Genomic DNA, 24,548 nt, shown 5'->3' on the forward strand with positions numbered 1-24,548 from the left:
TTAAATTGGTACAAAAACTGTGTCTAGACCAGGGGTAGGCAACCTATGGCACGTTTTTCAGTGCACTCACACTGCCCGGGTCCTGGCCAGTGGTCCGGGGGACTCTGCATTTTAATTTAATTTTAAATGAAGCTTCTTAAATATTTTTAAAACCATATTTACTTTACATACAACAAATAGTTTAGTTATATATTATAGCCTTATAGAAAGACCTTCTAAAAATGTTAAAATGTATTACTGGCATGCCAAACCTTAAATTAGAATGAATAAATGAAGACTTGGCACACCACTTCTGAAAGGTTGCCGACCCCTGGTCTAGACTAACCCTTTACTGTATTTTTTTGCTGAGGTCTCTTTCTCCACCCGTCTCCCTCCTGGTCTGCTCTTTTAGTATTTGAAAGTGTGGACTGGTACTATCTACTTGCAAAGCATTGCAGTGCCTGTGTGTGTGTTTTCCAGGGCATGGCGGGAAAGCATCTTCCTGAAAGAACTCCAGCGCAGAGGGGTCTGCTTGCTCAAACTGCAAGTAGCCAGTCAAAGAACGGGGCTGTACGGACGGCTACTTGTAACGTTTCAGCCTAGAAAATACGATCCAGAGGCAGAGCTGCCCTGTAACAGCTTTGGGCCTGGTATGCAACATTTCTATTGCTGATAAAGGATGTAAGGTGAAAGGTTAATCATGTATTTTTGTAATATCCTTTGTATTATTAATATTTTTGAAAAGGCTGAACAATTGAGGCTAAAAGAGGGGAAACGCTTACTCATTATACACCTCTGCCCCGGTAGAACACAACCCGATATAACACAAATTCAGATATAACGCGGTAAAGCAGTGCTCTGGGGGGGCAGGGCTGTGCACTCCGGCAGATCAAAGCAAGTTCAATATAACGCACGTTTCACCTATAACACGGTAAGATTTTTTGGCTCCCGAGGACAGCGTTATATCGGGGTCGAGGTGTATGTTGAATCTATAGAGAAAGGGCCTTGCTTCTTCCCAATCCATTATAGACTCCTAGACTACAAGGCCAGAAGGGACCATCATGATCATATAGGCTGACCTCTTGCACATTGCAGCCACACAGAACCTCTCCCATTCACTCCTGCAATATTCTCATAACCTTTGGCAGAGTTACTGAAGCCCAAGTTACAGAGAATCCACCAGTTACTCTAGTTCAAACCAGCAAGTGACATGGGAGACCAGACTTGCACACAGTATTCTAGATGAGGTCTCACCAGTGCCTTGTACAATGGTAATTACACTTCCCTATCTCTTGTGTCATTTTGCTGAATTGTTGACACAAAGTGTTTTCTGGTGCAAAGGATCTGTCATGTCACCCCAGGATTATGACATCATCGCAGGATAAAGCAGCAGGAGAAACCACTTTTATAAAAACATACATCTTGTCCGTAAGAGCATAGACAGTGCTGGGCTGGGAGATGCTCTCATTTTAAAATGTGTCCCATTGCAAAAATTCTCTTGAACTCATCCTCTTTGAATCAAATTTGTAAAGGTATTTAGGCACCTAAAGATGCAGCTAGGTTCTCAGTGAGAAGTGCCCAAGTGAGTTAGACACCTAACTTATTTAGGCACTCCTGTAAAATCTCACTAAGAATCTGTCTATATCTTAAGTGCCTAAATGCCTTTGCAAATCGGTCCCTTTATGCCTAAGCTGAGAAAGTCATATGATCACTGGGAGATTTTAAGTGTCACTCATACAGGCAGTGCCATATGGATGGATATAATATTATGGGCCTCAGTTGTAATATGAAATTATTCTGTCTATGAAAGGCCACCCTTGGTATGTAATCACCAGCTGGTAGAGGTTTGCCTGGGCTGCATTACTCAATGGTGTAAAATAAATGCCCAGTGCTGTCTGTAAACTAGGGTTGGCAAGTTTGGTTGGACATATTCCTGGAGGTTTCATCACATGACACAATCTTTAATTAAAGATTAATCTTTTCATTCCTGGAGACTCCAGGACAATCTGAGAGGATTGGCAACCCTATCTGTAACTGAGAGTTATGTCTCCAGTTACAAAAGGTGGATTTATTGTCCGAAAAGTGACACTCTGAATGACACTGTGGGGTTCCACATTTATTCTCTGCCTGCAGTCATGCCACCTTCTGCTCATCAGATCACTCATTCTAAGCAGGGTTGAGCCAGTTCAGTGCTTGGATGGGAGACCTTATAGGAACACTTAAGGTGCAGCAGGAAGTGGTGTTGGTGAATCAGAAGGAAGAGACCCATCTCTTGAATCAGTGCCCCCGTATAGGGTTGAGAGGATTAGATAAAATATGAAAAAGTGGCCCTGATCTCTTTCATTAAAAAATCTCACAGCGTCCTTCAAAAAAGCAGGGTTGCCACAGTTATTCGGGCCAAACGCCCAGTTCAGGTAATTACATTCTACTTACTAAAACTGTCCCTTAGTTCTAACTGGAACGTGGATTGCTCTCTTCTTGTCCAGAATTATTGTATAAGGTTGCTTAATTTTTCCCCTGTGGAGGCTGCTTTTCAAAGGTGGGAGAAGTGTATCAGTTGTTAATTTAAGTTTGTGGAACACTTTGATCTCCTTTGGAATAAAAGGTGCTTTAGAAATATGAAATAGTTAGCCCCATTGTCTTCTAGATCAAACTTGCTCATCTTGCAATTCAAAAGATGAAATTGTTTACCCTCCCAGCTCAGCCTGGGATCAGCAAATCTGACTCTGTTCTTTCTTTCTATCCATCTCTCAATGTACATCACTGTCAGTACAAAAGAAGCTACAAGGGCAGTCAGATTGTAGCTGGTGATTTTGTTGATGCTGCATGAGGAAGGCTAGAATCCAGTTTGCTCTCCCATAATTGGCTTTGCATGCTAACATCTGTAAAAACTGGGATTTGTTTGTGAAATAATTAGAGGTGACTTGAACACCCAGATGGCTGGAGGCTGAAGCTAGACAAATTCAGACTAGAAATAAGGCGTAAATTTTTAACAGTGAGAGTTATCAGCCATTGGAACAATTACCAAGGGTTGTGGTGGAGTCTCTCTTGATTTAAAAATTGCCAGTGATATTGGATGATTTTCTAAAAGAGATGTTTTAGGAATTATTAAGGGGAAGTCCTATGGCCTGTGTTATAAAAGAGGTCAGATTAGATGATCGCAGCTGTCCCTTCTGGCCTTGCAATCTATGAATCTGAATAACCAGATTGTGCCTGGGTGCCCCGTGTACATCTGAGGAGGATGTAGCGCGCAAGGCACCTTCTCCCCTCCTCTTGCAGAATTGCTGTCCTTGCGCACAGGGACTGTTTCCTCCCTTCTCCTCTGGGGATGGAGAGACAGTGGGTCCTGGCCTTTCACGTCCACTGTACTGACCCACAGCGCAGAACCAGCACGTGAGAGGAGCAGGCTGCACCTCATAAAGGGGTATTAAGTATAATATAGTCTTTACCACATAAAGGTACTATTAAGCATGCTCCCCCTGCATGCTGGAGAGTTCAGGGAGGTGTCCTCCCTGTGGTCCCCATGGGAGGGTGTGACTGCACTGTCCTCATTGCAGGGCTGTACCTCCATGGCATAGTCTACTCCAGAGGCAGCAGATCTATTGACTAAACAGGTGCCATGGGAGCACAGACCTTTTTCTGATTACAACCCTGCTTTTTTAGTATTAGACAGACTTTAGGGTTTAATTAAAAATGTTTCTCTTCAGCCTGACTCCAACCCACAGAGGAACCTTTGAAATTAAAACGACTTGGCATAAATCTGTGTCTTGCCACGGGGGCAAAAAATGGCATATATCAATACTATTCAAAGAGGAATAACACTGTTGCAGAGGTAAATTATAAGTATGGAATCATTTTAAAGTAAGATTTAATAGGTCTTATTAACTAGAACTTCTTGTAGCTCATGATTCAAAAATATAATTTTAGATGGACTCAACCTAGTGGTTACAGCTAAGTTGCTTTCTTGGCAGACATCCATCTCGTTAAACCACCATTTCATAATTAAACCAAGTAGCTTCATCAGCAGAGGCCTATCTCTAAGCTAAAATGAACTGTGATTCCATCTGAATGTCAGGTCTCGCTCATTCGTTTCTTAGCCCTAACAGCTGACATACAGCAGAGCAGTAATTTGGAAGGAGCACAATGTCATGTCCTCTCAGTCATTGTAAAGAAAAAAGCTGTCTGCAATAAATTTTCTGAAGTTCAGAGAAACAAGAGCTTTCAGAAAAGCCCCCCCCCTTCCCCCCCGAGCCTGGTAAATGCACATCATTTCCCTGAGTGCTGGCTCTGGAAGAGCACTTTGTTGCTGGTCCCTGGCACAGAAGCCGGCATGAGATGAAGTCCAGTGCAGTTGGTTTGGGGATTACTAGTGTCTGAACACTTCTCATTGTGCAGGGCAGAATGTATCCCAGAATGAATCAATATTTTAGGAGGGGGAATGAAAGAGGAGGCGAAAGGGAAGGGGTATGTATCTGGGTTGTTGCTTTAAGGCAGGGATAGGTAAACTATGGCCCCCGGGCCCCATCTGGCCCGTCAGGGCTTTCAGTCTGGCCTGCGGGATTGCCAGCCCCGTGGGGCAGCGGGGCTAAGGCAGGCTCTCTGCCTGCCCTGGACTGCTCCTGGAAGCGGCCGGCACCACGTTCCTGTGGCCCCTGGAGGAGAGGGGGGTAGAGGGCTCCATGTGCTGCCCTCGCCTGCAGGCACCGCCCCTCGTAACTCCAATTGGCCGGGAACGGGGAACCGCGGCCAATGGGAGCTTCGGGGGGGGGACGACCCACAGGCGAGGGCAGTGCGTGGTGGAGCTGCCCCCCCCACCCCAAGGAGCCACTGCTGGACATGCTGTCCGCTTCCAGGAGCAGCACGGGGACAGGGCAGGCAGGGAGCCTGCCTTAGCCCTGTTGCGCGCCGCTGCCACCCCAGAGCCGCTCGAGGTAAGTGGCGCCGGGCCGGAGCCCGCATCCCAAACCCCTCCTGCACTCCACATCACAACCCCCTACCCTGAACCCCCTTAACCGCCTGCCTTGAGCCCCCTGCTGCACCTCTACTTCCTTCCCTGAGCCCCCTCCCACACTCTGCACCCCTCCTGCACCTCTACCCCCTGTCCTGAGCCCCCTCCTGCACCCCAACCCCTTTCCCTGAGCCCCTTCCTGCACACCATACTCCCTCCACTCCTTCCCGTACCCCAACCCCCTGCCCCAGCCCTACATTCATGGCTCTACATACAATTTCACCACTCAGATGTGGCCCTCGGGTCAAAAAGTGTGCCCACCCCTGCTTTAAGGAGTGGCTCTCTGTCATCTAAGAGAATAAGTCCTTTCCTTAGGAGTTTGATACAAGCGTTAACCTGGTGGTGAACAAAAGTGCAAGATCCTCGTGGGTTTACATTGGCAGGAGTCCACTGATTTCAACGGGCTATGCTGATTTACAGCAGCTGGAGGACTGGCTCACTGTCTCCTCAGAGAGGCTCCTCTTGAGACCTCATCTGTGTTGGCTAGTGAACAGCATTTGGCCTGTTGTGCACTGAGTTTTGTTCTCTGCTGTGGCTTGTTTTTGCAGGTGACATTGTGGGTCTTTATGAATCTGCTGGTCAGGGTGATCCACTTTCCACAGGAATTGTGACCCGCATAACCCCCAAATCAGTTACCGTCGCCTTTGAGGAGTCTCGAGATGGCCTGTTGAGCTTGAGCCAAGAGAATTCCTACCGCCTGCTGAAGCTAGCCAATGATGTCACCTACAAGAGGCTGAAAAAGTAAGCTGCTGCCTACCTTCCATATCACTCACACTCTCAGACAACATCCCTGGCTGCTCATTCAGTTCAGGATCCTGTTCAAAACTGCTTTTCTTTTTTAGGAAACCCCCCAGGGACTTGCCTTAGTTTACCTCACTGATCTGATTCCTCTCTCTCCTCCCACTACCACATTCCCTCTCTGTCCTTCTGTACACTTTTGCCTCTACTGATGGGAGAGTTTCTCTGCTGCAGCTTTTGCTGCCAGGAACTTCCCCCCCTGCCTCCTTCCACCTCATTATCTCTCCATCTTGTTTTTAGATCTCTGAAAACCTGTCCTTTCCTTCTCACTGTACCTTATAATTTTTCTCTGTCTGTCGTTGTGTAACTCTGTGATTAGATTATTTATCTGTATAAAGCATTTTCAGATGCAGTTTCTATGAGAGACACGGTGCAAAATAACACTGGGCTATACCTCGTGAGGTACCGCTTCAGCGAGTACCACTGAGGTATTACTGTAGTTGCACAGTCCCCGTTCATGGGATGTGTAATACTCCAGCCACTGAAGCTGTACCATGTTAATCTTAGTACAGGCCTAGGTGCTCTGACACCTGCCTGCACTATAATCCATGACAGTTGCCCTTTTTAGAATGCAAAGTTTATTCACATGCCAGGTCTGTGTGTGGCTAGGGGGAGGCGCAAAGGCCCAGAAGGATAGCTTCTAGCTTAACAACCAAACCAAGGAACCAATTGCTAGTGGAGAGAGGCCCAGACTAAGCCCTCAGGCCTGAACACCCTTGGGAAAGTCCCACTTCAGATTTGAACATTGTGGCTTGGATCCATGTCTAGATGGTTAGACACTAAGGGTCTCTTGTGAGGGAGGGAATGTTACTGTTGCTCACCAGGATTTCTGGATGATAAGGAGCTTCTGAAGGAATCCCCTTTACATTTGCAACTTTTATATTCTCTTCTTTGGCAGAGCTTTAAACACACTAAATCAGTATCACTCTGGTCCAGCATTCAATCTTATTGATGTCCTCTTCTTTTCCTCTGATCCAAGTGCTCCCGGTGAAACAAGTAAGAACTCTTATTTCTCTTTCTGAAAATGGATGCAATGTTGGTGGAAGGTGTTGGGTTGATAGTTCTGGAGATTGAAGTCCTCTGCCCACAGATCACATTAAGAACTTGCCCGAAGTCTGGGGCTGAGCCAGGGATAGAATCAATTTCTCCTTAGTCCCAGTCCAGGATCCTATTCACTAGCTCATCGTTCATGACCCATTATACAGTGCCCAATCAATCCCTGCCCTAGCTCATTGATTGAGAATTATGCTATCCCTATTGCCTCTCCTTCTACACATTGGTGGAGGTCCTGTTTGTTGTCCTTCATGCCACAACTTCCTTGTGCTCTGTGCCTGCAGCTATGTTTTCTTTCATCTTGATTACTTAGCTTCTTTGTACATGAGCATCACGCATGAGCTCACATTTCCCCCTTTCACACAGACTCTCATTCCCAGCTCTGAAGGCAGCGCAGAAGTTAGGGTGACAATACCACGACCCCCCCCCACCCCCAAAAAAACCCTTGCAACCCCCCTGCAACTACCTTTTGGGTCAGGACCCTCAATTTGAGAAACACTGGTCTTTCCTGTGCAATCTATACAACATAGGGTAAAAAACTCACAAAAGGCCAGATCTCACAGGGGGAAACCAGATTTCACGGTCCGTGCTTTTCATGGCCGTGAATTTGGTAGGGCCCTAGTCATTAACTTTGCATTTCCTGCATGTTGGCAGAACGACCTCATTTGATTAAAAAAAAAAAAATAATAATAATCTATGAATTGCCCAGATGTGTTGTAGAGACTGTGCAGATTTTTTTTTTTACTCCCAGTCATTGAGTATATTGATTAATATGCAAATTTAGCTGCATTAATCAGCAGAATTGTAATATGACAGCTGTGGCATATCACCCTAAAACACCAAACCACAGTCACGGGCAAAGCATGTCTTCCATTTATATCTCCAGTATACACGCTTTCTGCTTAAAGAGGGAGATGCTGCACTGACCTGGCTTTGAATAATAATGATCTTACTTTATATAATGCCTGGAAGGCGCAGTGCATCCTTCGCTCCCATTGACTCCATGAGTTGAGGGTGCCCAGCACCTGGCTGGGTCAGCCCCATAATCATTAGGCTCTCTAGCACAGGGGAGGGCAAACTGTGGTCCGTGGGCCAGATCCAGCCCGACAGGGCTTTCAATCTGGCCCACAGGATTGCCAGCCCCGTGGTGCAACGGGGCTAAGGCAGGGTCCCTGCCTGCCCTGGCCCTGCGCCGCTCCTGGAAGCATGTCCTTGTGGCCCCTGGCGGAGGAGGGTCAGAGGGCTCCATGTGCTGCCCTTGCCTGCAGGCACCGCCCCCACAACTCCCATTGGCCGGTTACAGGGAGCCGCAGCCAATGGGAGCTTCGGGGATGGTACCCGCAGGTGAGGGCAGCATGTGGCAGAGCCGCCTGCTTCCCCCCCCCCAGGAGCCACTGTTGGACATGCTGGCTACTTCCAGGAGCAGTGCGGGGCCAGGGTAGGCAGGGAGCCTGCCTTAGCCCCGCTGCATGTCGCTGCCACCCCACAGCTGCTCGAGGTAAGTGGTGCCGGGCTGGAGCCTACACCCCCCCCAACCCCTCCTGCACCCCAATCCCCTGCCCTGAGCCCCCTGCTGCACCCCTCTTGCACCCCAACCCCTTGCCCTGAGCCCCTTCCTGCACACCGCACACCCTTCCACACCCAACACTCCCTCTTGCACCCAACCCCCTGCCCCAGCCCTGCATTCATGGCTGTGCATACAATTTCCCCGCCCAGATGTGGCCCTTGGATCAAAAAGTTTGGCCACTCTAACATGACCTTAAAGAAGGGGACTTCAGCAGCCGTGTCTTCTAACACTGTTTTGATGCATTGGTTCAGGAGCAACTTGGTGAAGAGCGCCACCTACTGAATCCCAGATCCTACTTCCTTATATTGAGAGCCCGAAGCCTGTGCAGTGACTCCCCATGGGGCTGCACGGCCACTGTCTTTATTTTGTGGGTTACCCTCACCGGCTAGATCTGTGGAGCTCTGCGATCGATGCCAAATATACGTCTTAAAACATTTGTTTTGGCCTAAGCAGGAAAAACACAAATCTTTTCCAATCTTGTTTGTCAGTATCTGTGGAAGGAGACTAGACATCATCCTTACAGAGGGGTAGGAGAAGCGCAGAGCAAGGCTGATTATGCAAATGACACTCATAATTGAGGCTGAGCTTGATAACATGCCATCTAGACTTAAATCAGCATGGAGGAGGAAATGAGCATGACAGGAGGCAGTGAGGCGGAAATGAACAAATAAGTGGTCTGATCCAAAGCTCACTGCAATCACCAGAAAGACTCTCATCAATTTCAGTAGGCTCTGAATCAGGCCCAAAGAGAAAGCGAGGCTGGAAGGTAAAGTGCAGTATGCAAGACTTAGAATTCTCTCTCTTTTTCATGGGGAAAGAAGGTTCAGAACTTAAATATAAACACTGACCAAACTCCTGTCCTGTCTTCTCTGATCACTAGATCATCAAGGCCCCATGCAGTTTCCAAGTGATGCTTTTTATCTTAGACGGGGATAAGATTCTACAAACAGCAAGGAAATGTATATAGAGAGAATTCTGTGTCTCACAATTGTGCTTTCTGACACATGACTGGAAAAATGTTAAATCATTTCATGCCCCTTTTCTGACATAGCAGAGCATCTCCTTTAAGGACCAAGAGTACATCTTTTGTGAATCAGAAGATGCAATTATCTGCCGGGATAGACGCATCAAAGATGCTTCATGTGCTAATGCTGAGGCTGAAATTTTGGTCTAACTCGGGAGTAGATGTCAAGTGCATGACAGAAGTGTGGGTGGACCATAGGGAGCGAGAGAGGTGTAGAAAAAATGTAGGCAGGGGAGAGTTCTGCAAATGGGAAGAATAACTTGTACTTAATATTGAGGATGAAGAATGGAATCCAAGGAAGGGATTCAAGAATAGAGGAGATGTGGTCAGAATGGCAGGAGAGGAACATGATTTTTGAACACCGAACTTTGAGTAGACAGAATGGGGAAGAATTGAGCTGCAAGGAGGTCAGAGAACAGGAAATCCTAAGGACCAAGATGATAAATAACAAACACATGGAGCAGGGTTTCATTAGTGATAGAGCTGTAAGTGGGGATGGGAGGTATAAAGTCTAAGCTATATCATACCCTAAAGATACACATGTTGCAGCAGCTCAGTGTGAATGTCAAATGATGTTCACTAGCAATATTAAGAGACAGAGTCAGATGGGGGGACAGTAATTTCTTGTTGCTGTAGGTACGTTAGCAGCTAGGCAGAGTCCTCAAGCTATTGTGTGCTTTCCTTGTAGATTTCTTTACTGGACTGATTCCTGGCATATAGCCTCTTGGCCTGGAGAAGAAATCTTTCATTTTGCGAAAGATTAGTGAGGCTGGTTTTCTTTGGAAATTCTACCAGAGCACAAAGAAATAGAATTGTAATAGCTTAGACACTCTTTTGTGCTACTCAAACTGGTCAATGGGTTTAAGTTATCTTCTAATGAAATGTACTGTGATTTACAATGTGGTCTTAACAGCTTTTGTTATTTTGAGAACCAATGTGTAAACTGCCAAATACTGTGGCTTAAGGATCTATATAAGTGGCTGCATATGTCACACACAGGCTAGGCCTGGTTAATTCATTTCCCAGCTGATTAGATGGACAGTGAATCCAACAAAGCGAATCGTAGCCCGGGCAATGTCCACACCTACAAGCTTACAGTGGCACAGCTGTACCAATATAGCTGGGCCGTTGTAAGAGCACTCGTGTAGCCGTGTTATGCCAATAGGAGAGAGTTCTCCAGTTGACATAATAAAACCAGCTCAACAAGCGCCTCCCGCTGATGTAGCGCTGTGCATACAAGCACTTATGCCAGCAAAACTTATGTCTCTCAGGGGTGTGTGTTTTTCACATCCCTGAGTGACAAAAGTTTTGCTGATATAAGGGCTAGTAAAGACAGGTGTAATCTTGGAGGAGACATAGTTGTTGGCTGGAGTGTTGTGCCCTTTCTTTCCTCCTTTGTCACATCTGTGTCTCATGAGCACATCTGTTCTCAGAGTGAGCTGTGGCTTGGTGTATGGTGGGGTGCCACTGTGTTCTGTTCCACGCCATGTCCTCCCAGTTTGTTGGGTTGATGCCTCCCTTTTTAAGATGTACTTTCATTACGTCTTTGAAATGTTTCCATTTCCCTCCGCGAGCCTTTCTTCCCTGACTTAACTGAGAGAAGAGTACTTGCTTCGGGAGGCGAGTGTTAGGCATACATACCCAGTGGCCAGCCCAGCAGAGTTGGTATTTCATGACCTGCATTTCTATACTGCTGATGTTGGCTGCAGAGAGACCGCTGATGTTAGTGCGTCAGTCTTCCCAGCTGATCCTGAGAATCCTCCTGAGGTAGCGCTGCTGGAAACACTCCAGCCGCTTGAGATGTTGTCTGTAGGTTACCCAGGTCTCACACCCATAGAGAAGGTGGGGATGTCAATTGCCTTGTAAACCAAGATCTTGATACCTGTTTGTAGATCCCTATCATTGAAGACTCATTTGAGAAGTCTTCCAAAAGATGTGCTGGCACAGTGGATCCTGTATTCAATTTCTGTGTCAGTGCTGGCTGTTGGGAGAGGTGGCTGCCGAGGTACGGAAAATGGTCCACATTTTCTAGGGGTTCTCTGGTGATGGTGATTTGTGGAGTACGAAGAGTAGTTTGTGCAAGTGAGGGCTGGTAGAGTACCTTGGTTTTCCTGATGTTGAAAGAGAGACCTAGGCTGTGATAGGCATCTGCAAAAAGATTTAGAGTGCTTTGCAGGTCAGCATCTGTGTGTGCAAGAATGACACAGTCATCTGCATACACAGTAATGCCAATTCTCATGATCTTAGATTTTGTTTGGAGACATCGAAGATTGAGGAGTTGGCCATCCGTATGATACTCAATCCCGATTCCATCAGGAAGGTGGTCACGAATGAGAATCAGAATCACGGCAAGTTAAATGGAGAAGAGTGTTGAAGCAATGACACATCCCTGCTTGACATCAGTGTGAATGGTGAATGGTTCGGTCTCTGAGCCGTTGCACAAAATGGTGGCAGTCATCCCATCATGGAGTAGTCTGATGATGGAAATGAATTTCTGTGGACAGCCAGACCTACACAGCACCTTCCATAGGGTATCACAATTGATAGAGTCAAGGGCCTTGGTTAGGTTGATGAATGCCATGAACAGTTCCTGGTTTTGCTCTCTGCACTTCTCCTGAATCTGCCCTGCCATGAAGATCATGTCGGTTGTGCCTCGGGATGGCCACACTGTTATTCAAGGAGGAGCTCCTTGGCAAGGGTGAGGAGGTGGTTTAGTAGGATCTGGGCAAGAATCTTCCCTGCGATGGAGAGGAGAGCAAAACCTCTGTAGTTCCTGCACAACAATTTGTCTCCTTCTTGAATATTACACCTTTCACATCTGTGGGAAAATCTGCATGGCAAGAATTGGGCTCCTCAGCCACTTAAAAACTCACCAATGAACCCCCTTGGCATACATCCTCCTTGTATTGAGGGATAGCCAAAGAAGAAGAAGCTAGTGTAGACATGGCCTTAAAGTAATTAACAGTCAGCATCCAGCCACAGTTTGTGATGTTGCACCGCATAAAGAAACAATCACTTGGCACAAAATGGTTATAATACAGTAATAGCAATTTTAAGCAATTCCACCCAGACTCATAGTGATGTACAGAGTTGCTGACAGTAATCTGTGCGCTGCCCTTCTCTCAGTCCCTGTGTTGCTAGAAAATCCTAGCCACCAGTAGTGGAATGAACTCCAGTTCAGTAGCAACAAGGCACAGGGATGTCTCCCACCAGAATTCCAGCTACTGAGGCCTAGTTCTAACTTCCTTTCATTTTTGAGTTTCTTTGGGCCTCTCCCTTGAACTTTAGACACACTAGGCTTGCATCAGCGGTCGTATAACTTGCATTTCTACCTCTGCTGTCTTACTGCTATTGCTGTTCGATGCTGGGCAGGCATTTCTACCACTTCTGGCTGTGATCTTTTTAGAGCGCACAAGCTGAGCAGGGCCAGACCCAGTCAATATTGGGAGGGGAGGGCTCTGAGGAGCAATTCTGTGCTGAAGGAAGTGATGTTGGTGATTCAGAAGGTGCTTCTTTGCATGCACCAGCAAGGTATTAAGAAACACTGGGCCATAGGAGGTGTTGCCTCCCTCAAAAGATGGAAAAGCTGAAATTCTGACGATTTGAGGTTGTTTTAAGATCCCATGGCACTTTTCTGAAGCATAGGCATGATTAGGGCCTTAGCGAGGCGCAGCTAGGCCCCTCTTGCTTCTGCCCCTGCTGCCCTCGCAAACCAGTCAGGGTCTGTCAGCAGGGGTGGCTCTACAAATTCGGCCGCCCCAAGCAGTCATGCCCGGGAGGCGCCCCCGAGCCGCGGGAGCAGCGGACCTCCCGCGGGGATGACTGCGGAGGGTCCGCTGGTCGCGCGGCTCGGCTGGACCTCCCGCAGCTGCGGGCGGTTCGCTGGTCCGGCGGCTCCACTTGAGCTGCCGCAGGCATGCCTGCGGGAGGTCCAGCCGAGCCGCGGGACCAGCGAACCGTCCGCAGTCATGCCTGCGGGAGGTCCACTGGAGCTGGCGGCCGAGCGTCCCCTCCGCAGTCATGCCTGCGGCAGGTCCGCTGCTCCCGGGGCTCCGGTGGACCTCCCGCAGGCATGACTGCGGCAGGTCCGCCGGCCCAGCCTGCCGCCCCCCCGGGAAAGGGCCGCCCCAGGCGGGTGCTTGCCCCGCTGGGCTCTGGAGCCGGCCCTGTCTGTCAGGCCGATGCAATCACCAGTGCACTGTATTTATAGCTCTTTCCCATCACCACATTACTATCTATATACAGGTTTGTTTCAGCCAGGCTTTTACAAGCAGCAGACCAGAGCCACTCTTCCCCCTCCCTTCCCAGCCCTTTTTTCGCCTGGCTAATTAGGCTGGCAGCTGTTGTTAGTTGCCAGGCAGGCACAGGCCTATTCAACCAACTTCAATCTACTCCCCTTAACTGGAGTGGGCGTGGCAGGGGGTGATTAAGCAGTCCTTGCCCAGCACCCTGTCACAGGACCCTACCAAATTCATTGCCATGAAAAACGCATCACAGAGCGTGAAATCTGGTCTCTTGCTGTGAAATCTTTTGTGTGTGTGTGTGTGTGTGTGTGCGCGCGCGCGCTTTTGCCCTATACTGTACAGATTCACAGGGGAGACGAGTGTTTCTCAAACTGGGGGGCCTGACACAACCTTAGGACTCCCCTGCAATTCCTTTATTTTAGAGGGGTCACAGTATTGCCACCCTTACTTCTGTGCTCCCTTCAGAGCTGGGTGGCCAGATAATGGCGGCTGTTGGCCAGGCGCCCAGCTCTGAAGGCAGCACCTCGTCAGCAGCAACGCAGAAGTCAGGGTCGCAATACCCTACCATGCCACCCTGACTTCTGCACTGCTGCTTGCAGCAGCTCTGCCTTCAGAGCTGGGCTCCCGGCCAGCAGCCACCGCTCTCCAGCTGCCCAGTTCTGAAAGCAGTGCCCCGCCAGCAGCCGCACAGAAGTAAGGATGGCATGGTATGATATTGCCACCCTTACTTCTGCACTGCTGCTTTCAGAGCTGGGCAGCCAGAGAGTAGCAGCTGCTGACTGAGGGCCCAGCTCCCGGCCCACTCTGCCTTCAGAGCTCAGCACCTGGCCAGCAGCCGCTGCTCTCCAGCTGCCTAGCTCTGGAGACAGCGCCGCTGCCAGCAGCTGCACAGAAGTAAGGGTAGCAGTACTGTAACCCCCCCACTACAATAACCTTGCGACCCCTCCCCCCCACAACTTCTTTTTGGGTCAGGGCCCTTACAATTACACCATGAAATTTCAGATTTAAATAGCTAAAATCATGACATTTTAAGATTTTTTTCAAATCCTATAACTGTGATAGTAACCAAAATGGACCATGAATTTAGTAGGGCCCTAGGCATGATAGACCCTATGTCTATGGCAAATCCCAGTGTGACTAGTTACATTCATCTCTAAAACAAACTGCAATTACAGCTGGATACAGCAATATCCACTTCCCATCCTAAACTACTGAGTGTTATTTATTGATTTAATTTTTAGTTATTTACACTTCTAATAGCGCCTGTCCAAGCCTACAGCACTGTAAAATGATTGAAACTGCAACCAAGAATAAATATCTTTAACACAAACACAAGATCTTTCAGAGAAGCTACAAATATAATGCTTCATGCAGTAATCTAGGGTAATATAACAAGCAGCTTTTGGACATAATATGCCCAGATGAAATAAGTCTATTGCAAAGACTAACCCTTCCTCAGAACAGTTACAGCAAATACCTAATTCTGCTGCTTCCAGGGAAGCCTGTGAGAATAGATATTCCTAATGGCAGGCTCTGAACTCTAAGAAGTCCTGGTCTTGTCAAACCATACAGGCAGCAAGCTCCAGAGTCTCCTCATGGAGACTGCCCTGCCAGGATCTCTCTCCCTTTTAAAACAGCTTGATTACAACTGCTGTGTGCCATCCCTTATGCAGCTGTGGCCCAAACTGTTTAGAGCTTTCTAAATATATCCCACACTTAATTCCAGCTGCTCAATTACACCCTAGAGGTGGCTGCGTTTCAGTGTGTTTGGAGTGATTCCATCCTGTGTGTATATGCTGAAACTAACAGGGTTTTGGAGTTCTTTAATGTGCAAGGCGATAAATTATGCTATTATCCACCAGGGGTCAGCATTGTGCTATTAGTTGAATGCAGCTAGGGCACTAGAATAGGGATTCACATCCTTGAATCACTCAAACTTCTTTTGTGATGTTACAGGCCTAACTATGCAGTTGCACAGCAGAGGGTAGCAGAATCTGTAGCTTTTCTCTTGAGGCTGTCCAGGAGAAAGTGGGAAGAGTAGGTGGGTCACCCAGGATCCTGATGCTGGCTTGATCAAAGGCATGTCACAAAAGAATCTGTTTTGCTGACTTGGTCTGATGGTGAGCCAGTGCTGAGGACAGAGTGGCTGCTGCATTTGGTTGTGCGGTTGTTTTGCTACCCACATTCATTACTTTGGGAAGAGCTTGTGGATATCTCGAGCAAGAAAAGGTGCTGCTGAAATCCCAATTGAGTTTTATTGCTCAAAGAGTACACGGTTTAAAGAACTTATTTAAAAAGGCAGCAGTGATTAAGGGCAGAAGCTGAGCCATCAGCAGAAGTGTGACAGAACCGCTGAAGATTTACTGCAGAACTTTTTCTAATGTTCTTGTGGGGTAATTCTCCACAGGGCTGCCCAGAGGATTCAGGGGGCCTGGGGCAAAGCAATTTTGGGGGCCCCTTCCATTAAAAAAAAAGTTGCAATACTATAGAATACTATATTCTCATGGGGGCCCCTGCGGGGCCTGGGGCAAATTGCCCCACTTGCCCTCCCACCCCGGGCGGCCCTGATTCTCCATTTACACCAGATTGTTGTTGCAATCTTTCACTTGATGAACCCCAAATATGCCATCTCTCTTTCTAGTGCACACTGGATTTACATATCACTGCACTGCTAATGTGTAGTGTCTGTGAAGGCGTCAGGGAGGATTGCAAAGCACACTTTGGAGTAGGAAGCAGCTGCCCCATGCAAGAAACCCTCCCATCTTTTTATGTGTCCAGTTGTGACATGCCCCATCTAAGCACTCATTAGGAACAGAGAGGAGAGCATCTTGTTCTGGGTTAAGCCCCCCATGACCCCCTTTTTAAAGTCATTTAGGTGCTCTCAGGTTATAATGGAGAAGCTGAATGGGATCTGTTCTTCTACCAGTACGTGTGTGTGAGTCTCTTTAATGTCACTACAGCTATGAATATATGTCAATGAACCCCTCAGGTTTGAGAGGCCTCCACATGTTGAAAATTGAATTCCTTACATTGGTGAGCAGGTACAGGAGTACTTCCATTGACTACAGTGGGATGACTTCATCACTGTAAGGGGTTTGCAACCTGGCCCTTAGAGTTCGAAGGGATCTGGGTAATCACATGCTAGAGGGATACCATCCCACTTCATAGGCTCCTTGTATAACTCTCCCTACAAACTGCTTCCTCATTGCTCTGACACTGAAAAGGGTTTTGGCTTGTCCCAAACCAGGGCTGCAATGGCGATAAGATTCCAGCTTCTCATCTGTGTGACTCACAGCCACCAAGCCCTGGGATGTTGGGTGTGTGAACAGGCCCTTGCACACTCTGTCTATTTGTTAGGATTAAAATTTGCAAGCAGAGCACTGATTGGAAGAGAGGCCTGACATATATGTATTCATTTCCCCTATGCACATGAGGGCCTAAGTATGCTGCCAGGTCTGATTTCAGGTTATACCTGGAAATTCTTAATTAAAAAAATAATTCTGAGCAGCTCTTAAGAACAACAGTCTGCTCATAGATTGAAGCAGATCAGCTGAGCTCTGTGCATTTCACTGCAGATATTCTGAGCCTAAACGATTTATGGGGAAGAGAAATAAGACAAACAAAGAGGCCATAGCAGCAGCCGGAAAGCAGCAACTTGGTCAGCACAGGAGAAGGCCAGCTGGCCATGGCAGGAACTAGAAAGGAAGATCTTCCTTCCAAGTGGGGCTAGGGATGAAAAATTCTTTAATCAAACTAACAATCTGAAGAATCAACAAAAAGTCCAGGCCTACACTGGGAATGAACTGGGGTCTGTTCTAGAGAGACAAAACCCACCACCTCCTCCATTCCATTTCCCAGACTGGTTAACCTCAGAGAGACCTGGAGAGGTTTCCAAACTTGACTCGCACGGGACACCTGCTCCACAGGCCGCCTTCTTCCACTCGCCAGATGGATGAGCAGTCTGTAGCCTGAACTCCCTGCCACTCAGGGTAGGTCCACCACTGTTCTGCCCCTCTGTCTTCTGGGCAGCCTGTAGTTTTCTGGCCTTTGGGAACAAGTTCCTTCTGGAGCTACAAAAGGGCTCCTCCCTCAGCTTCCTCTGGTCTCTCTTCTTGGCCCTCCTGGATCTTCTGTCCAGCTGGAGAATGCTCCCCTCTAGGCTTGACACTTCTGGCAGGTGTTTTGAAGTGGCCCAGACCTCAAGCTGTGTCTGCAGCCGAGACCATGGAACCCCTTTTTCCCCTGGCTTAATGTGCGGTTCCTCCACTCCATGCCAGTGACTGATGGCTGCTTGGTGGCCATAGTGAAATCAACTGGTGGTCTCAATGTACACAAAATATTCTCAACATTTACTCCTTTTTAGTGGTCGTAGAGTGAGGCTGAGAACTGAATGAGCTTGGGGACTGGACCACCTTGCCCTTGTGAGCGATGGTCCCTCTAAGTAAGCACACTGGCGGGGGGGGAAGAAGCTGGCACTGTCTCTCCTTCTGATGTGCCTGCTCCGCAGTGCATCTTTTGCCAGCATGCAATTGAAAATGCCTGTTTCTGTTTGCCAAACTAAAAAAAAAAAAAAAAAAGCAATGACTCCTACTTACCAACTGTTCCTCTGTGGGAAATGCCTCTCATTTGGGAGCTGATTTTTCCCTATCCCACAGAGACCTGATGTTCTTCTGCTAGTTACTGTAACAGGCTCTACCCTCAAAAAAAGCAGAATAAGACCCATGGAAAATAAACCATTTTCTTTCCCCTCCCCCTTAAAGTCTTTTGAGCCCCCTCTGTTATTAACCTGTGCTCAGGAGTTTTAAAGGTGGGCACCCTAGATGGGAACTGTGAGGTGGCAAAGCGTGTACCAAAGGGAAGACCATCATCCAACCTGCCAATATGCCAGGGCCTGATCTAAAGTTCATTGAAGATGGAAAGTCACTTTCAATAGAAAGTCTCTCACTGATTTCACTGGGCTTTGGATCAGGCCTAAGTGAAATTAATGAATGATACCAGGCAAAAGAACCTGCCTTATGTGGGTTTTCACCCATCATTTTTGTGTGTGTAAATTTCAGTCTCATGAGTTAGCTTTTCTGTGGTAATTAATTTGCAGTAATAACAAGGGAGACTAGCAGCAGGATTATGTGGGATGAGAATAAATTTGGTTCCAACTCAGAGAAATCTGAGAGATATAAAGAGAAATAAACTGCTTGTAGAAATAAGAGAAGAATCCCATATTTTGAAATTAAGAGCATAGTCAAGACGAAAGTCGTATATTAGTTTTCCTTTTCCTGTGTTGCTAGTAGCATCTTAGATAATTGGAACTGAAAGAGATTTGAAAATCTAATTTTCTTTTTCACCATTTATGCTGTTTGCTTGGAGTTGTGCAGTGAAACTAGACTGGTCTGTTTTACTTTTGTTTACAGCCAGCGTAATTTTTCTGCTTCTCCTGGTTGCGAACACAATGCTTTTGTGTGTGGATTCAATAACCAACAGAGGAATGATTAAATTACGAACAAAATAGTGAATTTTCTCTCACTGAATTTTTAGTTATCCAAACATTCCTGGTCCCTTTAACAACAACAAAAACCCTTTGGTTTTCCTGTAAGTAGACTGCTCCTTTAAATGCTATCCAGTGCAGAAGTGTTTTGATAACAAGCTATCTGGAAAAATAATACACATTCCCTCTGAAGCATGCCCAAGATAACAAAGCAAGGATGATCAGGAAAATGCATGTAACCTATCATTTTTGAAAGAAATCCAAGTTTCAAGTGTTAGTCCCCAGGGTGTTAAACAGCTTGCCTCGCTCGCAAGAAATGTTATTCTCATTGTCAGCCTGATTCACGCCAGCTACCAAGAACATCTTTTATTTGTACTTGTGTATTCACTCTTTTGCAAATGCCCAATGTGTAGATGACATCTGAATGATCCTCTTGTTGTTTCCACAGAGCCTTTAAAATTCTATAATGAATCACTGGATATCTCCCAGAGGGAGGCTGTTTCCTTCTCGCTGGCACAGAAAGAACTTGCCATCATCCATGGACCACCAGGCACTGGCAAAACCACTACCGTGGTCGAGCTAATACTTCAAGCTGTGCAGCAAGGCCTGAAAGTGAGTGAGAGATGCCAGAGTCGCTAGGGATATGCTTATTCTGCTAACTAATCAGACACATTGAGCTGTGGAATTCTTTATTGCTGCCCATCCCTGCTGCATTCCACTGCAGCTTCCATGTTGACTCACATACCAGTGGCATTAGTCGGGGGAGTTGATATTAAAAAGAAAAAAGTGTGTGTGTGTGTGTGCGCGCACCCGTGCAGGGGTGCTAGAACAATTTTTATAGGGAGGGTGCTGAGAGCCATTGAACCAAACTGTAAACCTTGTATATAATGGAAACCACTTCAAGCCAGGAGGTGTGGCAGCACCCCTAGTTCCAGCACCTATGCTCCAGTGCCTTTGAGTGACGTGTCTGATGCATTGGGCAGCACCTGACACGTCTTACCCCATGTACCAGGTCCACTTGGAAGCAGTGGCTCAAGTTACCTGGACACTACGATGATGGGCACTCTAGCAGTGACTGGATTTGTATTCTTTATCTTGCAATTGTACCCAGAGTTCCCAGCTAAGACTGGGGCCCCATTGTGCTTGGTGCTGTACGTGCACGTAGTCTAAGAAAGTCTCTGCCCCAGTGACTGCAGTCAGCGTGGTTTATTCTTGCCCAGCCATATGAAGTAGGGAAGTGTTATTTTCCTCATTCTGCACATGGAGACGTGAGGTACAATGCAATTAAGAGACTTCCCCAATGTCGCACAGGAAATCGGTGGCAGAGGTGGGAATTGACCCCACATCTTTTGATTCCCAGTTCAGTGTCTAACCACAGGACCACCCTTCCCCTCCAGCTGGTGAAATGTCACATTTGAGGGCTGTGTGAAATGGGAGCGGCTTTCCATATTTGCTCACTAAATGTTCACTGCTGTAAGTTTTATAAAACATTCTAGTTCTGAATCCTTATGAAAAGGTGTTTTTTGGCAACAATACACATTTGTTAGGGGCCAGGAAGCCAGCTGTCATCCTACTATGGGGTTCTCTTGAGAATGTTAAGTCACTTGCATGGCACCCAGGGAGGGGGGAAAGGGGGAGCAGCATATTGAGCAGGCACTAATTGTCTTCAGAGAGCCCAGGTTTGACACCTGAGAGAAAAGGGCCCTATCTGCTTGAGCCAACCAGTCCATGATTCTAATGCTAGTGCTGTAGCTATAGCATGTGCATTTACATGTTGTCATTTGCATTGTTTGAGCATACAGGGTGTCTGTACTTTGGTGTCGACAAAGCCCTTGATTCCAGAGATTTCCCCCAATTCTAGCCATTGGCTGAAACTAGGATAAGTTCTTCTTCTGGTGCAAGTAGCAGCTTCATCTGCCTATACTGTCGGTTGCAATTATACAGCTATGTGGATGGCTGGAACTGGGGCAGATCCCAAGTGTACACAGGGCCTAAATGAAGTCTGAAGACATGGACTGTAGGTAATTGGTTAAAATCTTGCATTGTTTTGTGTTGTGTACATGCGTATTTCCAGCAGTAGTTTGAAGCTACAGAGATTTAAACCGTTGCCTTTCCTCTTAGCTGCATTCAGAAAATCACCTCTTCCCTCTTCTGTGCACTGGTGAGACTATCGCTACTTTAAATGCTCTTAATCAGAGGCTTTGCAATCCTCAGCAGTTCAGTGTTTGCAGTTAATTAGCACTTTGTTTTGTCTCCAAGGTCCTGTGTTGTGCTCCCTCAAACATTGCGGTGGATAATCTGGTGGAAAGACTGGCTGGCTACAAGGAGAAGATACTGCGTCTTGGTCACCCTGCTCGTCTGCTGGAGACCATCCAGCATCATTCCCTGGATGCGGTCTTGGCACGGGGCGATAATGCCCAGATAGTGGCAGATATCAGGAAGGATATTGACCAGGCATTCGTATGTGTCCCATTCCACTGTCAACAGACTTACTCTCTAGATCATATTTATATTGCAGACAATGTTCTGGGTTGATGTGAATATGCACCAAAATGTCACTCTTACAGCGCTGTTATGTGTGGAAGCAGGGAAAGAATTAATAAGGATTTGAAGGGGATTTTAATGCATGTCAGTCAGTTAGCAAGAGTTAGGCTAGCTGTGACCCTAATGACGTGAGATTTATAGAAGCAGGATAGTGTGAGGCAGAGGACAAGAACTGTGTAAAAAGTTATTACGACCTTGCAACTTGATAACCAAATATGCAGGCTGGCGTCTTTTTAGGAGTGAGACAAATAAGATAGCAGAAAGGCTTATGTATAAACAAAATGTATTTGTTGCTTTTTACCGTCTGTATTATTGCTAGAAATTGTCTGTAACAAAGGTATAAAGGCTTGCTGTAATTGTGTACCAGTTGAGAGACCTGTCCGGGACTGGGGCGACCCTGTGTCCTATGGCACTCTCTCCCTCCATTGTAATTACTGGAGAAATAATAAAGTATTTGATTTTGCTGCACCCAAAAGAAAAAGCGAGAACTGAGTTTTTCTCCGACAATTCCAATGGGGAGAGAGAGTGCCATAGGACACAGGGTCGCCCCAGTCCCGGACAGGTCTCTCAACTGGTAAACAATTACAGCAAGCCTTTATACCTTTGTACCTTTATACCATATGACTTCTTTCTACTTTCAATGCATTCACTATGGGCAGCTATAACCTATAATATAGCATCAGACCCCTCATTTTGTTGACATCAAATGTAGGAAACAAATCCAAAATTTATTATAAATAAATTGCAGTGCAGGAATCTTAAAATGATACTTTGAAGAATCATAGAATCATAGGACTGGAAGGGACCTCAAGAGTTCATATAGTCCAGTCCCCTGCACTCCTGAAAGGACTAAGTATTATCTAGACCATCCCTGGCAGATGTTTGTCTAACCTGCTCTTAAAAATCTTCAAAGATGGAGATTCCACAGCCTCCTTGGGCAAGTTATTCCAGTGTGTATCCATCCTGACAGATTTTCCTAATATCCAACCTAAACTGCCCTTGCTGCAGTTTAAACCATTGCTTCTTGTGCTATCCTCAGATGTTAAGGAGAACGATATTTCCCCCTCCCCCTTGTAACAACCTTTTATGTACTTGAAAATTGTTATCATGTCCCCTCTCAGTCTTCTCTTCTCCAGACTAAACAAACCCACTTTTTTCAATCTTCCCTCATAGGTCATGTTTTCTAGACCTTTAATCATTTTTGTTGCTCTTCTCTGCACCTTCTCCAATTTGTCCACATTTTTTCTGAAATGTGGCACCCAGAACTGGAGACAATACTCCAGCTGAGGTCTAATCAGCGCAGAGTATAGCGGAAGAATTTCTTCTTGTGTCTTGCTTCCAGCATTCCTGCTAATACATCCCAGAATGCTGTTTGCTTTTTTTGCAACAGTTTTACTCTGTTGACTCATGTTTAGCTTGTGATCAACTATGATTCCCAGACCCCTTTCTGAAGTACTCCTCCCTAGGCAGTCATTTCCCATTTTGTATGTGTGCAACTGATTGTTGCTTCCGAATTGGAGTACTTGGCATTTGTTGTTATTGAATTTCGTCCTCTGTACTTCAGACCATTTCTCCAGTTTGTCCGAATTTTAATCCTATCCTCCAAAGCACTTGCAACCCTTCCCAGATTGATGTCATCTGCAAATTTGTAAGTGTAGTCTGTATGCCATTTTCTAAATCATTGATGATGATATTGAAGAGAACTGGACCCAGAACTGACCCCACTTGATATGCCCTTCCAGCTTGACTGTGGACCACTAATAACTACTCTCTGGGAACATTTTTCCAACCAGTTATGCAGTCACTTTTTAGTAGTTCCTTCTAGATTGTATTTCCCTAGATTGTTTGAGAAGGTCATGTGAGACAGTATCAAAAACCTTATTAAAGTCAAGATATACCACATCTACTGCTTCCCTCCCATCCCCCGTCAAAGAAAGCTATTAGGTTGTTTTGACGCGATTTGTTCTTAACACATCCGTGCTGACTGTTACTTATCACCTTATTATCTTCTAGAAGTTTGCAAATTGATTGTTTAATTATTTGCTCCATTATCTTTCCCAGTACTGAGATTAAGTTGACTGGTCTGTAATTCCCTGGGTTGTCCTTATTTCTCTTTTTATAGATGGGCACTATATTTGTTCTTTTCCAGTCCTCTGGAATCTCTCCTATCTTCCATGACTTTTTGAAGATAGCTGCTAATGGCTCAGATATCTCTTCAGTCAGCTCCTTGAGTATTCTAGGATATATTTCATCAGGTCCTGGTGACTTGAAGACATCTAACTTGTCTAAGTAATTTTTAACATGTTCTTTCTGTATTTGAGCCTCTGATCCTACCTCATTTTCACTGACATTCACTATGTTTGATGTCCAATCGCTACTAACCTTTCTGGTGAAAACTGAACCAAAAAATGTTATTTAACACTTCTGCCGTTGCCACATTTTCTGCTATTGTTCCCCCCCCCCCCCCATTGAGTAACGGGCTCACCCTGTCCTTCGTTTTCCTCTTGCTTCTAATCCTGCATTTCAGCTGTAAGTATCCTATGTCCATAAAAGTGAGACCTGGGATGACTTTGGATTTATGCTGAGGGTCATTCAAGTGGAATGTATAGGATTCAGAGAGGCTGGAGGTTTCCCTTTGCTCAGCAGTTGCAGATCATTCCGAGGCAGTGAAGGGTTAAAAGTAATGCACTGTGGAAAACTCTCTGTGTAATCTGTTTACTACAGATCTAAAAGAAAAAATCTTTAGCTGCCCTTTCCATAGCGCTGTCCCTTATGACTGCTGTGCTTTGTATGCCAAAAGAACACTTAGTATTAATGAATCCATTTCCACCTTTCAGACACTGAGACCC

The 24,548-nt window shown here is 46.4% G+C and overlaps 1 protein-coding gene across 1 annotated transcript in view; it reads left to right on the plus strand.

Moving 5' to 3' along the window:
* The window catches only part of IGHMBP2 (immunoglobulin mu DNA binding protein 2), a 92,883-nt gene that overhangs the window by 6,128 nt on the left and 62,207 nt on the right, over nucleotides 1-24,548 (plus strand). The window contains exons 2-6 of the mRNA XM_045014104.1: nucleotides 460-629; nucleotides 5,536-5,728; nucleotides 6,684-6,781; nucleotides 19,604-19,767; nucleotides 21,415-21,615. Of these exons, the coding sequence (XP_044870039.1) occupies nucleotides 460-629; nucleotides 5,536-5,728; nucleotides 6,684-6,781; nucleotides 19,604-19,767; nucleotides 21,415-21,615 (826 nt within the window). The remainder of the gene's footprint in view (nucleotides 1-459; nucleotides 630-5,535; nucleotides 5,729-6,683; nucleotides 6,782-19,603; nucleotides 19,768-21,414; nucleotides 21,616-24,548) is intronic.

This window comes from Mauremys mutica, chromosome 4, assembly GCF_020497125.1.
Source record: "Mauremys mutica isolate MM-2020 ecotype Southern chromosome 4, ASM2049712v1, whole genome shotgun sequence".
NCBI lineage: Eukaryota > Metazoa > Chordata > Testudines > Geoemydidae > Mauremys > Mauremys mutica.